General features: G+C 39.8%; 1 protein-coding gene across 1 annotated transcript in view; it reads right to left on the reverse strand.

The window, feature by feature from the left end:
• tcea1 (transcription elongation factor A (SII), 1) overlaps positions 1-15,384 on the reverse strand; it is an 80,704-nt gene that overhangs the window by 33,693 nt on the left and 31,627 nt on the right. Inside the window, exons 3-5 of the mRNA XM_043688334.1 lie at positions 14,887-14,992; positions 1,163-1,250; positions 427-572 (exon numbers count right to left, since the gene is read on the reverse strand). Of these exons, the coding sequence (XP_043544269.1) occupies positions 427-572; positions 1,163-1,250; positions 14,887-14,992 (340 nt within the window). The remainder of the gene's footprint in view (positions 1-426; positions 573-1,162; positions 1,251-14,886; positions 14,993-15,384) is intronic.

A 15,384-nucleotide genomic window follows, 5' to 3' on the forward strand; every position in this document is an offset into this window, starting at 1 on the left:
CACTCACTCTCAGCTCCCTTCCCTATCCCCACCCTCCCTCCCATTTATCTCTCAGCACCCCAGCCCACAAGCCTCATTCCTGGTAAAAGGCTTACACTCGAAACGTCAATTCTCCTCCTCCTCAGATGCTGCCTGACGTGCTGTGCTTTTCCAGCAAGGCATTCTCGACTCGAATCTGCAGTCCTCACTTTCTCCTACCATGCAATTTCATGCTGCCTGCTCACACCCATTAGCAAAGCTCAATGTTCAACACTCTACTGAGTGGCAAATCACGATGAAACAAGCATAGAGGACTCGTGCTGGAGGTAATAGGAAAGTTGGAATGCTACCATTAAGCCAAGGCTCACTCCATTCTCCAAATACTTAATTTTTAAAGTAATTTTATAATTAAGATAAATTCTTTAAATAGGCTGGCATGTGACTCACCATCTGTTTTCATTGCAGCGGCTAACATTTCTCTACACTTGATCCGCACTGAATCTGTGGTGAAAGGAGCCTGAGGATAACTTTTTAGTTGAAATGGCGACGGAGTATAGAATGCTTCATGGGGATTACTGGAATTGCTTCCTGAACTGTAAAAATAAAAATACAGTAGAAACCAAATCTCAGCATTTTGTCAGATGTTAAGCATGTTTATTCTAATATTACGATTACTTCTGATAGGTCACTATATGCCAAAACACAGCTAATTTACAAGCATGCTTGAAACAAAGCAAAATAACCACAAAGGCTTTAGGAATATTAAATTTGATTAGTTTGCTGATTGCATTAATTATATTGATGTCAAATTCCAGTCTTAATAAGAAACAAACCAATTTTATCGGTGGCTACATTAGAATTCTGTCCCCCAAATTTTATTAAATATGTATTTTCAACTGAAACTAGGAAGATATTTTCCAGGGAATAGCTGCAAACACACCTCCCCCTCAGTGTGTTCTGCTTCACAGATTCTAACAGAGATGAGTTGAGGGATGAAGTATGTCACTTTTCAATCTAGTTCCAATCACGCAACGGACAGGTTTGTAAACAAGTATCGGCAGAAGTAAAATCAAGAAACCACCGAAATGAGGAAGACTCCCCATTAATGAAAGCTATCAAGCCAATTTTTTTGAAGTTAGTGAGAGGTCTGATGCAGAAATTTTGTTAATTTTATTTTTGGAACCTTTCTTCTTTTGCTTCTGGACTGTTTTGTGCCAAGGACACCGAATCCCTTTTCTTCTCTTCTGAGGGTTTGTCAGTTGATGGGCCATCTGCAAAATAGCATTTGAATTAAAAATCATGTCAAAACCTTTTAAAAAAGGCACTTTATTAAATAAAACAAGAAAATAAATACCACAGTAACATTCACATTAACTGCTGCCTCACCAACTGAAATATAATCCACCTCTGCTATCCTCCCCAGGGTTAAAAGTACTGATGTCAGTCTAAAGTAATTGAAAGAGATGTTGCTGAAGATTGAAGTATCTTTCATTCAGTGCTTAAAGTGAAAAATTTCAAAAAGGTAGAGAGCTTCAAATCCTCTGCATGTTGAAGATATATTTCCCATTCTATTATTACAACCACAAACTGCAGAAAGATAACTGACATGTTTGATTTACTGGTGCGTGTGCACTGTTTAACACACACTTTACTGTAGTAGAAAACCAAACAGAGCAAAGTAGGGACAGAACTGCAAGAGATACTATTCACGTCTGACCACTTGTATGCAAAATAAGCAATTCTTATGATTTCAATTCCTAGGTCATCTAAAGATTTTAGGTCAAGATTGCTTTTAAAACAATCAATTCAGCACACCATGTATAATTGTACAGCGTTTTTTTATATTGACAGCAAACAATATTTCAATTATCTCTGAAAAATTCAACTACAGGTAATTTTATAATGCCATAAATGCATTCCAGTGAAACCTCGCTTAATAGAAATAATGGGGTCTATGGGAAAAGTGGGGTTAGAGGCAGACCAGCAAAACAAATCACTCACTATCGTTCAGAAATGAACCAAAGGTCTAATGCACATTGCAGCACAGCCCGAATGAAGTTCAAATCATACTTATTAACAAAGCAAAGTAAATTTAACATTACATTTTAAAAATGTCAGAAAGCTGCTCTCTATACAATACCTTTCACAAGAAATTTGCTCTGTCAGCAGCTGACGTCAGCGCATGCATGGTACGGCATGAAAACCAGTGCTGACATCGCGCCATGTGCAGAATGGCACAACGACCATGAAATAAGCCAAAGATGGAGAGGTCCAAAGCCTCTGCAAGTTGACGATACATTTTCCATTCAGTTACGATAACCACAAACTATAATTAAAGTACTTTAGATGGGTCAGTTTTTGTCCAATGTGTGCAGGAGGTTTTCCTGACAGTATGTAGATAGGCCAACAAAAGGTGAAGCCACACTGGATTTGGTACTGGGTAATGAACCAGGCCAAGTGTTAGATTTGGAGGTAGGTGAGCACTTCGCTGATAGTGACCACAATCCGATTATGTTTACTTGAGCAAGGGATAGGTACGTACTGCAGGGCAAGAGTTATAGCTGGGGAAAAGACAATTATGATGTGATTAGGCAAGATTTAGAATGGAGAAGAAAACTGCAAGAGATGGGCACAAGTGAAATGTGGAGTTTCTTCAAGGAACAGCTACTGCGTGTCCTTGATAAGTATGTACCAGTCAGGCAGGGTAGATGATGTCGAGTGAGGGAGCTGTGGTTTACTAAGGAAGTTGAATCGCATCAAGAGAAAGGTGGCGGCTTATGTTAGGATGAGGCGTGAAGGCTCAGTTAGGGCACTTGTAAGTTACAAGCTAGCCAGGAAAGACCTAAAGAGAAAACTAAGAGCCAGGAAGGGACATGAGAAGTCATTGGTAGATAGAATCAAGGAAAACCCTAAAGTTTTCGATAGCTAAATCAGGAATAAAAGAATGACTAGAATAGGATTAAGGCCAATCAAGGACAGTAGTGGGAAGTTGTGCGTGGAGTTTGAGGAGATAGGAGAAGTGCCGAATTAATATTTTTCATCGGTATTCACACTGGAAAATAAACAATGTTGTTGAGGACAAGACTGTGATACAGGCTACTAGACTAGATGGGATTGAGGTTCACAAGGAGGAGGTGTTAGCAATTCTGGAAAATGTAAAAATAGATAAATCCCTTGGGCCGGATGGGATTTATCCTATGATTCTCTGGGAAGCCAGGGAGGAGATTGCAGAGCCTTTGGCTTTGATCTTTAAGTCATCACTTTCTATTGGAATGGTGCTAGAAGACTGGAGGATAGCAAATGTTGTCTCCTTGTTCAAGAATGGGAGCAGGGGCAATCCTCGTAATTATAGATCAGTGAGCCTTACTTCAGTTGTGGGTAAAATGTTGAAAGAGGCTATAAGAGAGGATTTATAATCATCAAGAAAGGAATAAGTTGATTAGGGATAGTCACAGTTTTGTGAAGGGTAGGTCGTGCCTCTTAAACCTTATTCAGTTCTTTTGAGAAAGTGACCAAACAGGTGGATGAGGGTAAAGCAGTTGATGTGGTGTACATGGATTTCTGTAAGGTGTTTGATAAGGTTCCCCATGCTAGACTATTGCACAAAATACAGAGGCATGGGATTGAGGGTGATTTCGCGGTTTGGATCAGAAATTGGCTCGCTGAAAGAAGATAGAGGGTGGTGGTTGTTGGGAAATGTTCATCCTGGAGATCAGTTACTAGTGGTGTACTGCAAGGAACTGTTTTGTGGCCACTACTGTTTGTCATTTTTATAAATGACCTGGAAGGAGGCACAGAAGGATGGGTTAATAAATTTACAGATGACACTAAGATCGGTGGAGTTGCGGACAGTGCCGAAGGATGTTGCAGGTTACTGAGGGATATAGATAAGTTGCACAACTGGGCTGAGAGGTAGCAAATGGGAGTTTAATGTGGAAAAGTGCGATTCACTTTGGAAGGAACAACAGGAATAAAGAGTACTGCGGTAATGGTAAGATCCTTGGCTGTGTAGATGAGCAGAAAGATCTTGGTGTTCATGTACACAGATATCTGAAAGTTGCCACCCAGGTTGATAGGGTTGTTAAGAAGGCATATGGTGTGTTAGCTTTTATTGGTAGAGGGATTGAGTTTCAGAACCACAAGGTCAACTTGCAGCAACACTTGGGGTATGCGTACAGTTCTGGTCACCACATTATAGGAAGGATGTGGTGGCTTTGGAAAGGTTCAGAGGACATTTACTAGGATGTTGCCTGGTATGGAGGGAAGGTCTTATGAGGTAAGGCTGAGGGACTTGAGGCTGTTTACATTGGAGAGAAGAAAGTTGAGAGGTGACTTAAATGAGACATACAAGATAATCAGAGGGTCATCAAGGCTTTTTTCCACTATGGATATTTAGTGTCAGCATAACCTTCCAGTCAAATAACTAGAATGTTAAAATATAAAATAAAACATGGATGCTACTTAACCCCATCTGCTATCTCAGAAATACAGTTCTTAATATGCAGGTGCCAACCTCTCTGAACTATGCTATCAATACATATGGTTCAATTCAGCTGAACTGCTCCTTAATACCACATTACGCACTGGCAAGTTGCCATTTACGTCCTAAACATACTAAGGCTGGCACACTAGAATTTTTAAATTCAAAATTGTTGAATTTTATACAGTTTGGGCTTAGACACAGCAACAAGAATAAGAAAGCTGGTCAAAATACAGTAGGGTTCTGATTTTCATCCCTGGCAGAAACCAGACAGGAAACAGTTAAAATGAAGAATGGGAACTTATAAACTCCAACCTGTTTAATTGCATTCTTCAATTAAAATAGTCCCCTAGCAAGATTCCCATGACCAAATACTCTGCCTTTTGCCACATCTTCGAAAAACAATTAGTCATATAGCATGGAAACATACCATTTGGTCCAAACAGATCAGACATACCATCTGACCTGCCATCATTTGGCCACTTATTCCTCTAAACCCTTCCTAAATGTTGTAATTATACCAGCCTCCACCACTTCCTCCAACAGCTCGCTCCATACACTCACCATCCTCTGCATGAAAACATTACCCCTCAGGTCCTTTTTATTTTTTTTTCTCTCTTACATAAAACCCTAAGCCTTTCTGTTTTGCACTCCCCCATCCTAAGAAAAAAGACTGCAACCATTCACCCGATCCGTGCCTCTCAGGATTTTATAAACCTCTGTAAGATCACCCCTCATCCTATGAAGGTACAGGGAAAATAGTTCCAACCTATTCACCTCTCCCTACAACTCAAACCCTCCAGTCCTGGCAACATACTTATAAATATCTTCTGCACCTTCTCAAGTTTAACAACATCTTTCTTATGGAAGGGCGACCAGAATTGTATGCAGCATTCTAAAAGGGATCTCATCAATGCCCTATGCATCTGAAACAGGACATCCCAATTCCAATAGTCAATGCTCTGACCAGTGAAGACAATGATGCCAAACAGCTTTTTCACACCCCTTTCTATGACTTAATTTTGAAGGAACTACACACCTGCACCTCTTTGTCAGCAATACCCCCAGAGCTCTACCATTAAGTCGAAGAGTGTGGTGCTTGGAAAGGCACAGCTGGTCAGACAGCATCTGAGAAGCAGCAGCATTAATGTTTCAGGCATAAGCCCTTCATCAGGAAAGCCCAAAAAACTTTGATTCTCCTGCTCCTCGGGTCATGCCTGACCAGCTGTACTTTTCCAGCACCACACTCTTCAACTCTGACCTCCAGCAACAGAGTCCTCAATTTCTCCCGCTACCTTTAAGTGTAAGCATCCTGCCCTTGTTTGCCTTACCAAAATGCAACACCTCACATTTATCAAAATTAAACTCCATCTGCCACTCCTCAGTCCACTGGCCCATCTGATCAAGGTTTGGTTGTACTCTGAGATAATCTTGTTCAGTGTGCATTGCACCAACTATTTTGGTATCATCTGCAAATTTACTAACCATATCGGTGATCTTCACATCCAAATCATTTATATAAATGACAAAAAGTATGACAAAAGACAAAATGATTCTTGTGGCACAACGCTGGTCACAGGCTTCCAGTCAGAAAAGCAACCCTCTATTACCACCCTCTGTCTCCTATCTACAAGCCAATTTTGTACCCAATTGGCTAGTTCCCCTTGTGACTTAACCATACTAAACAGTCTCCCAGACGAAGTCTTGTCAAACGCTTTATGGAAGCCCATACAGACATCTACCACTCTGCCTGCATTAATCTTCTTCGTCATCTCTTCAAAACACTCAGTATAGTGAAACATTGATTTCCCGTGCACAAAGCTAACGTTGACTATCCTTAATCAGTCCTTGCCCTTCTAAATGCATGTAAATCCTATCCCTCAGAATCATCTCCAACGGCTTACCCAACACTGATGCAAGACTGACCAGTCTATAGTACTCGGGTTTTTATTTAAATAATGGCACAACAGCCAACCTCCAGTCTTCCAGTACCTCATCCGTGGCTAATGATGACACAAGTATCTCAGCAAGGGGTCCGGTAGTCTCCTCCCTAGCTCTCACAAAGTTCTGGTCAGGTCCCAGGGGATTATCTATCTTTATATGTTTTAAAACCTCCAGTACTGCCTTTTCTGTAATATGAACACTTTTCAAGACATCAGTATTTATCTCCACAAGTACCATTACTTCCATGTCCTTCTTCACAGTAAATACTGAAGTAAAATTTTAATTTAATATCTCACCCATCTCCTGTGGATCACACAAGTAGATCTGTAAGGGATACCTATTTGCTCCCCTGTTACTCTTTTACCCTTAATGTACTTACAGAAGCTCTTTGGATTCTCCTTAACTCTATTTGCCAACACTATTTCATGTCCCCTTTTACCCCTGATTTCCCTCTTAAGTATACTCCTACTGCCCTGAAACTCCACTAGGGATTCACTCAATCCCAGCTGTCTATACCTGACACATGACCAGAGCCTTGATTTCTTTAGTCATCCAGCATCCTACACCTACCAGCCTTGTCCTTCACACTAACAGGGACATACTGTCTCTGGACTCCTCTTTGGATTCTCCTTAACTCTATTTGCCAACACTATTTCATGTCCCCTTTTACCCCTGATTTCCCTCTTAAGTATACTCCTACTGCCCTTATACTCCACTAGGGATTCACTCAATCCCAGCTGTCTATACGTGACACATGACCAGAGCCTTGATTTCTTTAGTCATCCAGCATCCTGCACCTACCAGCCTTGTCCTTCACACCAACAGGGACATACTGTCTCTGGACTCTGGTTATCTCATTTTTAAGGGCCTCCTTTCTCAACCGCCCTTTTCTTTACCTGCAACTAGCCTCCTCTAATCAACTTTTGAAAGTAACTGTCTAATACCATCAAAATGGGCCTCACTCCAATTTAGATTTTTAACTTTTTGATCAGTTCTAACCTTTCCATCACTTTTTGAAACTAACAGAATTAGGACCATTTGCCCCAAAGTGCTCACCTCCGTAACTTGCCCTGCCTTATTTCACATCAGAAGGTCAAGTATTGCTCCTGCTCTAGTAAGTACAACCACAAACTGAATAAGAAAGTTTTGTACAAGCTGAAATTCCTCCCCATCCAAGTCCTAAACCCTTATCAAAGTCCCGGTTTATGTTTGGGAAGTTAAAATGCCCTACCATTACAACCCTATTATTCTTACTGAGATTTGGGATCTTCTTACATATATGATTCTCAATTTCCTACTGGCTATCTTTCGGGAGGGGGTGATTTAATATAATCCCAGCCAGGTGATTATCAGGTTCTTATTTCTCTGTCCAGTGAAAACATATGGGTGGAACAATCTCCCAGGAATATATTCAAATATTGCCATATTATCCCTGACCAAAAACACCACTCCCCATCCACTCTTGCCTCTCTTTCTAACCTTCCTGTAGCGTCTATACCCCAGAAAATAAGTTCTATTTATCACTGAGCCACTTTTCTGTAATAGCTACGATATCCCAGGCCCAATGCTCTAAGTTCACCTGCCTAGCCTGTCAGGCCTCTTGCATCGAAGTAAATGCAGTTTAATTATCGGTCTTACCTCATTCTCTGCAAAGCTTCCATCTGCATAAAGAACTTTCCACGCATATCTCCCCTAAACCTTACCCCTCCCACTTTGAACTCATGACCCCTAGTAATTGAGTCCTTCACTCTGGCAAAAAGTTTCTTGCTATCCACCCTGTCTATACCTTTCATGATTTTGTAGACTTCAAATCAGATTCCCCCTCAACCTCCATCTTTCTAATGAAAGTAATCCTAATCTATTCAACTTCTATTCAGAGCTAGAGGCCTCCGTACCAGGCAACCTCCTCTGCACCCTCTCCAAAGCATCCACATCCTTTTGGTAATGTGGCGACCAGAACTGTATGCATTATTCCAAATGCAGCCGAACCAAAGTCCTATACAACTATAACATGACCTGCCAACTCTTGTACTCAATAATCCGTTCAATGACCACATGCTTTCTTGACCACTTTACTGACCTGCATTGCCACCTTCGGGGAACAATGGACCTGAACACCCAGACCTCTCTGTACGTCAATTTTCCCCAGGACTTTTCCATTTACTGTGTAGTTTACTCTTGAATTGGATCTTCCAAAATGCATCACCTTGCATTTGCCCAGATTGAACTCCATCTGCCATTTCTCTGCTTATCTCTCCAATCTATCAATATTTTGCTGTATTCTCTGACAGTTGCCTTCACTATCTGCTACTCCACCAATCTTCGTGTCATCGGCAAACTTGCTAATCAGGCAACCAATGTCTTCCTCCAAATCATTTTTATATATCACAAACAACAGTAGTCCCAGCACAGATCCCTGTAGAACACATATGTCACAGGTCTCCATTTGAGAAACTCCTTTCACTACTACTATGTCTTCTGTTGCCCAGCCAGTTCTCTATCCATCTGAGAGGCAGCAGTGCTAACCACTGAGCCACCATGTCACCCCTACTGCATATATTCTGCACCGTCTCCAAGGCATCCTTGACCATGGCACAGGGAGGCAACACAGGCGGCTGCAAAAGCGTCCGTGCCCCAGACTAGAAATTCCCCTATTATAATTGATTGCTTGGAACCTGACATACCGCTCATACAGTAGAGTGACAGTAACAAAAACCTGTTGTCAGGCAAACCCCACCTACAGTATCGAAAACAGAATACCTGTTTGAAACAGATGTAGACTCCTCCACTACCTGGCAACCTCTCATTTCTTTCGTAGTGGTCACCATCAACCTGAATATACCAGTTTTATTTATCTCCCTGAAATTGCCATCCATCACACCCCATTGCTCTTGTAAACTCATTACCTCGAACAGCAGCTTCTACCAATCCATGCAGTATGGTAGGATTTGCAACCTAACACACTTCCTGCAGACAGTCCCCAGGAAAATTCAAATTCTCCTTAATCTCTGACATTTACTCTTCCTGTCAGATCATGCTATTAAAAGCCACTTCTGCCTATATAACAATCTACAGACCTAGAAATTACCTAAAAACACAACACACTTTGCTCAAAAACGCAGCATTAAACACAGTCTGTCTTTCTAACCAAAAACACTGCCCTGGGATAACTTAGTACTAATGCTTAATATTAAAAATCAATCAAGAAAGATGACAGCATAAATACAAGAAAAAATGCTGTCACCTTACTCTCTATTATAGATTTATAAAAAAAAATTAAGATTTAGAAGTTTGATAATTCTTAAAAATAATTAAGCTGATCAAGCTCAAAAACCAAAAGATCACCCTCTTCTCCTATAATTTCGGGCAGTGATGATTTTTCTAAATCACTGATACCTCGACAGCTGCACCAGAAGCTTGATATTAGACTTCCTACATCAACCATTAAACTTCACTACTTGTTTGCTATTTCAGTAAAACCCAATATCTAGAGTCCTTGTGCAATTTCTCAGTCCACCAGCTATGAAACTACACCTGTTGGCTGCTCCATTAAAAAGCCAAACGTCAAGCCTTATGCAATTCCTCAGTCTCTGACCATAACACATGGTTGCTCTCCCAAAACTCTCCATTCTTCCTCCCATTTAAATTATCTTTGCTTTAGATGTTTTTTTTTTTAAAAAGTTCCAAAAACAATGCAAAACTTGTAAGAAATTACTGCACCAAGGAATTGATTAGATCCAGCTAAGTGCAGAAAAACATCAAAAATCAAGAATAGTTCTCCTAGCCACTATCCTCTTCAGTTCACCTTTTTATTAAAAATATTTGGAATAACTGTGGAATTGATTGGTGAACTCTTGACAAAGTGTTGCACAAAATCTCTATGTCTTCAAAAACCTCTCAAACCTCCAGCAATAAGTTCATTGTAAAATGACAATTATGCTCTTATATAGATCTCCAAACTCTGAATAATGTGTTTACTGCCAGTCAACTGAATTAGATCAAATTCTATCACCAAAAACACCATGCAATTATTAATGTTCAGGCAATTTAAGGGGTAATCACACCCTTGAAAATCTTCTGTTACAACATGATGGTAAACCCTTCTGTTAATTAAACCAAAGACACAGAAAAGCTCACCTCGCCTCATAATCTGTTGAAGACTTTGTTGTGGGCAAAGTCTTAGAGAGAATTGTAAGGGATAGGATTTATGCACATCTGGATAGGAATAATGTGATCAAGGATAGTCAGCATGGTTTTTTGTAGATCTTCCTGAGCTGTCTTTGGTCTTCTGCTGCAAAGATATTTCATATGAAAAAAGTATCTTTGACAGAGAATGTGGTGAATAGCAGTCTTTCAACAGCAGTTGATGCTCTTTCTGGCTAACTGTGCAAAATACCTGTTTTTTTAATACCCAAATATCGGATCATCTCATTGGTTCACTGTTGTCAAAACAGTAAAATTCAAATTCGATTGGGTTTTAGTATTTTGGGGCATGATTTAAACTGATTGGCTAAATTTGAAATGCTGTTTCGAAAAACTGAGGTATCTAGGTTACAGCCAAATGGTACATCTTTTAGGGCAGCACGGCGGCACAGTGGTTAGCACTGCTGCCTCACAGCGCCAGAGACCCATGTTCAATTCCCGCCTCAGGCAACTATGTATGGAGTTTGCACATTCTCCCAGTGTCTGCATGGGTTTCCTCTGGGTGCTCCGGTTTCCTCCCACAATCCAAAAATGTACAGGTTAGATGAATTGGCCATGCTAAATTGCCTGTAGTGTTAGGTAAAGAGGTAAATGTAGGGAAATGGGTCTGGGTTGCGCATTGGCGCGTCGGTGTGGACTTGTTGGCCGAAGGGCCTGTTTCCACACTAAGTTATCTAATCTAACCTTTCAATTTCCCAGCATGCTGTGATTCCTAGTCAGTTACATGACAGGTGCTTGCCAGCTTTTACTCTCTATTAAATGTATAGTACCTGTCTTCAACTTCATAAGATACCATTGCTCCCAGCAAATCTTTAACTTTTTGCCCAAGATGGCTATTCTAGCATTTCAGCTCAAGACTCCACCTTGGCCTCTTCAGATGAGAAGTGAGACAATGGGATATAATGATTAGAATTGTGTACCCTCATTCTGCCACAGGCAAGTAGTGAAACCTGGGGATATCTACTAGAGGTTAATACAACGGATTGGGGTAATGTAGTGACACGGGATTTAGAAGTAGTTGGCAGTCAAGGAACAAAGAGTAGGAATAATTTTATAGCTTTAACTTTAAAGAATTATAAAATGCAAGGATGACAGTATGAAAAGCCAAAAGCCTCCCAAGCTGGTGGAGTAAGAACGTCAGGTCAGAATCAATGCAGAGAAGTATTAAGTGATGTACTTTGCTGGGATGAACATTGAAAGATAAAGTTAAACGATGAATACAATTCGAAATGAGGGACTTTGGTGAGTACATGCACAGATCATTGAAGGTGGCAGGACAGATGGAGAACAGCTAATAAAGCATTGTGTTGACAGCTTTGGCTTTATTAATAAGAGTCACTGAGAACAGAAGCAAGGAGCTGATGTTGAGCTTGCATAACACACTTGCTAGACCCCAGATGGAGCATGCTGCACAACTCTGGACACTACTTTGTAAGAAAGGCATGAATGCATTGGAGAGAGTTCAAAAGCGATTTCGATGAATGGGTCTACAAATGAAACTTTATTTAAGAAGATAGATTGAAGTTGGTATAGTTCTCTTTGAAAAGAAGACAGCTTAGAGAAGATTTGAAGAGGTTTTAAAACCATGATTGGGCTGGACAGAATGGATAGGAAGAGGTTTGCCCAATTTATAAAAGGAATAAGACCAAGTGGTTGTAGATTTGGAGTGATTTGCAAAGGCAGCAAGGGTGATATGAGAAGGAAATTCTTCACATAGTAAATAGTTAGGGTATGGAATGCACTGCTCAAAATGGGATGGAAATTGGTTCAACAGAGGCATTGGATGAGTGTTTGGATAGAAATAGTGAGTAAGGATATGGGGGGGAAAAAAAAAATCAGAAGTTTGGCAGTAGGGAACAATGCTCGATTGAAGATCGATTCAGACATGACAGATGAATGGCTTCCTTCTGTATCATAACAATTCTGCAGTCAGGGGTCTTTTTCTGAGTCCCAATGGAGTACTACAAGGATCAGTGCTTGGACTCCAGCTATTGACAATATATATTAATAATTGAGATAAGGGAACTAAATTCCAAGTTTGCAGAAAACACAAAGTTGGGTTCAAAGGTGTGTAGTGATGCTATAGTGTGAGAACAAGTAGAGTGAGCGGGCAAATGCATGGCAGATAAAGCATAACAGATAAATATGAGGTCATCCAATCTGGTAGCAAAAGCAGGAAGACAAATTATCTAAATTGCAAGAGATTTAGGAAGGGCAAATGTGCTCTAAGACTTGGTTGTCCTTGTAATGCAGTTGCTGAAAGTAAGCATGCAGTAGGCCATTTAGGACTGAGATGAGGAGAAATTTCTTCACCCAGAGGGCAGTGAGCCTGTGAAATTTCTTAACCCAGAAAGCAGTGACCATGGTTGTGGTCAAAATACTGAATATTTTCAAAAAGGAGTTAGATATAATTCTTAGGGCTAGAAGGGTCAAAGGTATGGAAAGAGAGAACAGTAACAAGATCGTGAGTTGAATGACCAGTCGTGATCACATTGAATGTTTCTATATTTAAATTTCCAAATATTTAAAAAGCTGGAACGGACAACCGGAAGCAGCAGATTCAAACCACTACAAATGCCGGAGGAAAGATCACAGAAGCGCTTCACAGAGGCTCCCCCAAGCACTGAGGATGTCACCTAGACAGGGGACGAACATCTGCAACACAAATTCCCAGCTCAGCGAACAGGACCACAACAACGAGCACCCAAGCTACAAATCTTCTCACAAACTTTGAATTTAAATTTCTCTCAAGAAAATGTTGGCTGATTCTCAGAGAAACTCCAAATTACCGTAAAGTCAACCTATTACCAGGTTATCAAGTTTATGCATAACAAGTTTGCATAGGCAACTCATCATGAAGTTGGGCAGAGAAATTTAATAGGAAATTTAAAAGGAAGGGAAAACACAGCAAGAGACCATTTTGTGCTGAAGGGCAGTATTCAAGGAAAACAGTCCTGTGGAGAAGTGACTGTACCCTCACATCTTGAACCAGAAGCACAGTATTCAAATTCTATTCCAGGAACTGATGGTTAAGCAAAACCTGTGAATGCTGCTGAAGCAAATGGATTAGATTCTCGCATTTTCATATTCATTATATATTAACCATTTCACATTTTTAAGTATTTTTCTACATTTTTCAATAATGAGGATATTCATCTTCTATTGCCACTAAATATTAGAGCTAAAGAGATTGAATGGTATCCAGTAACTCCCTGCAAAACATTCCTATGGCAACCAGTGAGTGCCAGAGAGATACTTTGTCAGCCATCTTATGGAAAGAAAATTGTAGCCTCTGCCATCACTGCCCATAGCCTTTGACTACAACTTGCATGCAAAAGCGACATTGCCACAGCAACCTATGGACTCTTCAGCAGGCCAGTTGGCTGGATGATCACTATGGAACAGATTGGTGCTAACAGCACTATTCTGGCTAGGGTGGATTCGAGACCAATATTTATCAGAGAACTCAAGAAGAAATAAAAAGATTGAACATTTTTATTTAATGCTGCACCAGGCTTTAGCATGTTTTACCTTGGAAGAGGCAAACTTTTCTGGTAATTTTACACTCCTCCCTTTGACATGTTTTGTAAGATTAAAATGTTACCAGCCTTGCCTTTCTAGCAAACGCCCTAGCAATTAGAAGCACCTTAAGAAAATAATGTGTAAATATAATTACACAAAACAACATACTCAAATATTTTCTCCAGCACTTGAGCAATACATAACATTTCATACAAGCATAATGTGGAGTTAATTAATTTGCCCATTATATAGCATTTTAAAACCTTTTCAGGATACCATTGCATGCCCATGTCAACTGTATGTTTTATATTTTTGCCTTAATATATGAACTACCAAACCCAACACATTAGTAGTTTAAAGAAGCAGTACATTGTACTGTCAATTATAACAAAGAAACTTGGAGAAGGACACAACTCCAGCAAAAGGAATAAAATAAAGTAGGAATTTTGAAAACACCAATATCTTTAAGTTTTGCACATTTGCAAAGCATACATACAACAACTTGCAGACAGTCACAAAATATGCAACGTACTTGTGAGAGTTGGACTTTAATTATTCCGTTTCAAGCTTTTCACCTGAAACTAACAGGCAAGTGGATTGGAAAGAGGAGAAGTAAGTGATCCATAATATTTGTTTATGTTAAACTGCTTGGTAAAAGCTTCAGCAGAATATCCAGTTCATGAGAGTGACGTCTGGATAATATTAAACACCAATTAATCAGTAGGCAATAAATGGGACTCTGGAGTATAATTCCTTACCCAAAAGTTTCTTCCAGGATTTAATAAGGGATTTTGCCAAAGATATGACATCATCTTCTTTACTCTGCTTTCTGATGGCATTTACAGACATTCCAATTCTGGTGGACTGCAAAACAAAAGAACATTACCTACTAACTAAGTTTAATAGTTTGGAAAAGAATTAAAGTAATTCCAAACATGTACAAATTCTACCTGGCTCTTGTAAAAGAATAAGCAAAACTGAAATTAATCTTAATATTATAAAATGAATTGGAAGCCTAGAGAAGACATTTATTCAGTTTTCTAAAAGATGAACAGTACCATTTGTATTTTTAATAACCCATAGTGATGTTTTAAATATAACCTTCTAACAACTCAATGGTTTTCATCCTGCAGATACCCATACTCTCCATAGTATATATTGTTTTAAAATAATAATAGTTGATTTTAACTTGCATTCTATTTTTAAACAAGTTTTTCTGTGTGCATTGAACATGCAAAACACGATTCGTCCTAAAT

This window comes from Chiloscyllium plagiosum, chromosome 4 (assembly GCF_004010195.1).
Source record: "Chiloscyllium plagiosum isolate BGI_BamShark_2017 chromosome 4, ASM401019v2, whole genome shotgun sequence".
Lineage (NCBI taxonomy): Eukaryota > Metazoa > Chordata > Chondrichthyes > Orectolobiformes > Hemiscylliidae > Chiloscyllium > Chiloscyllium plagiosum.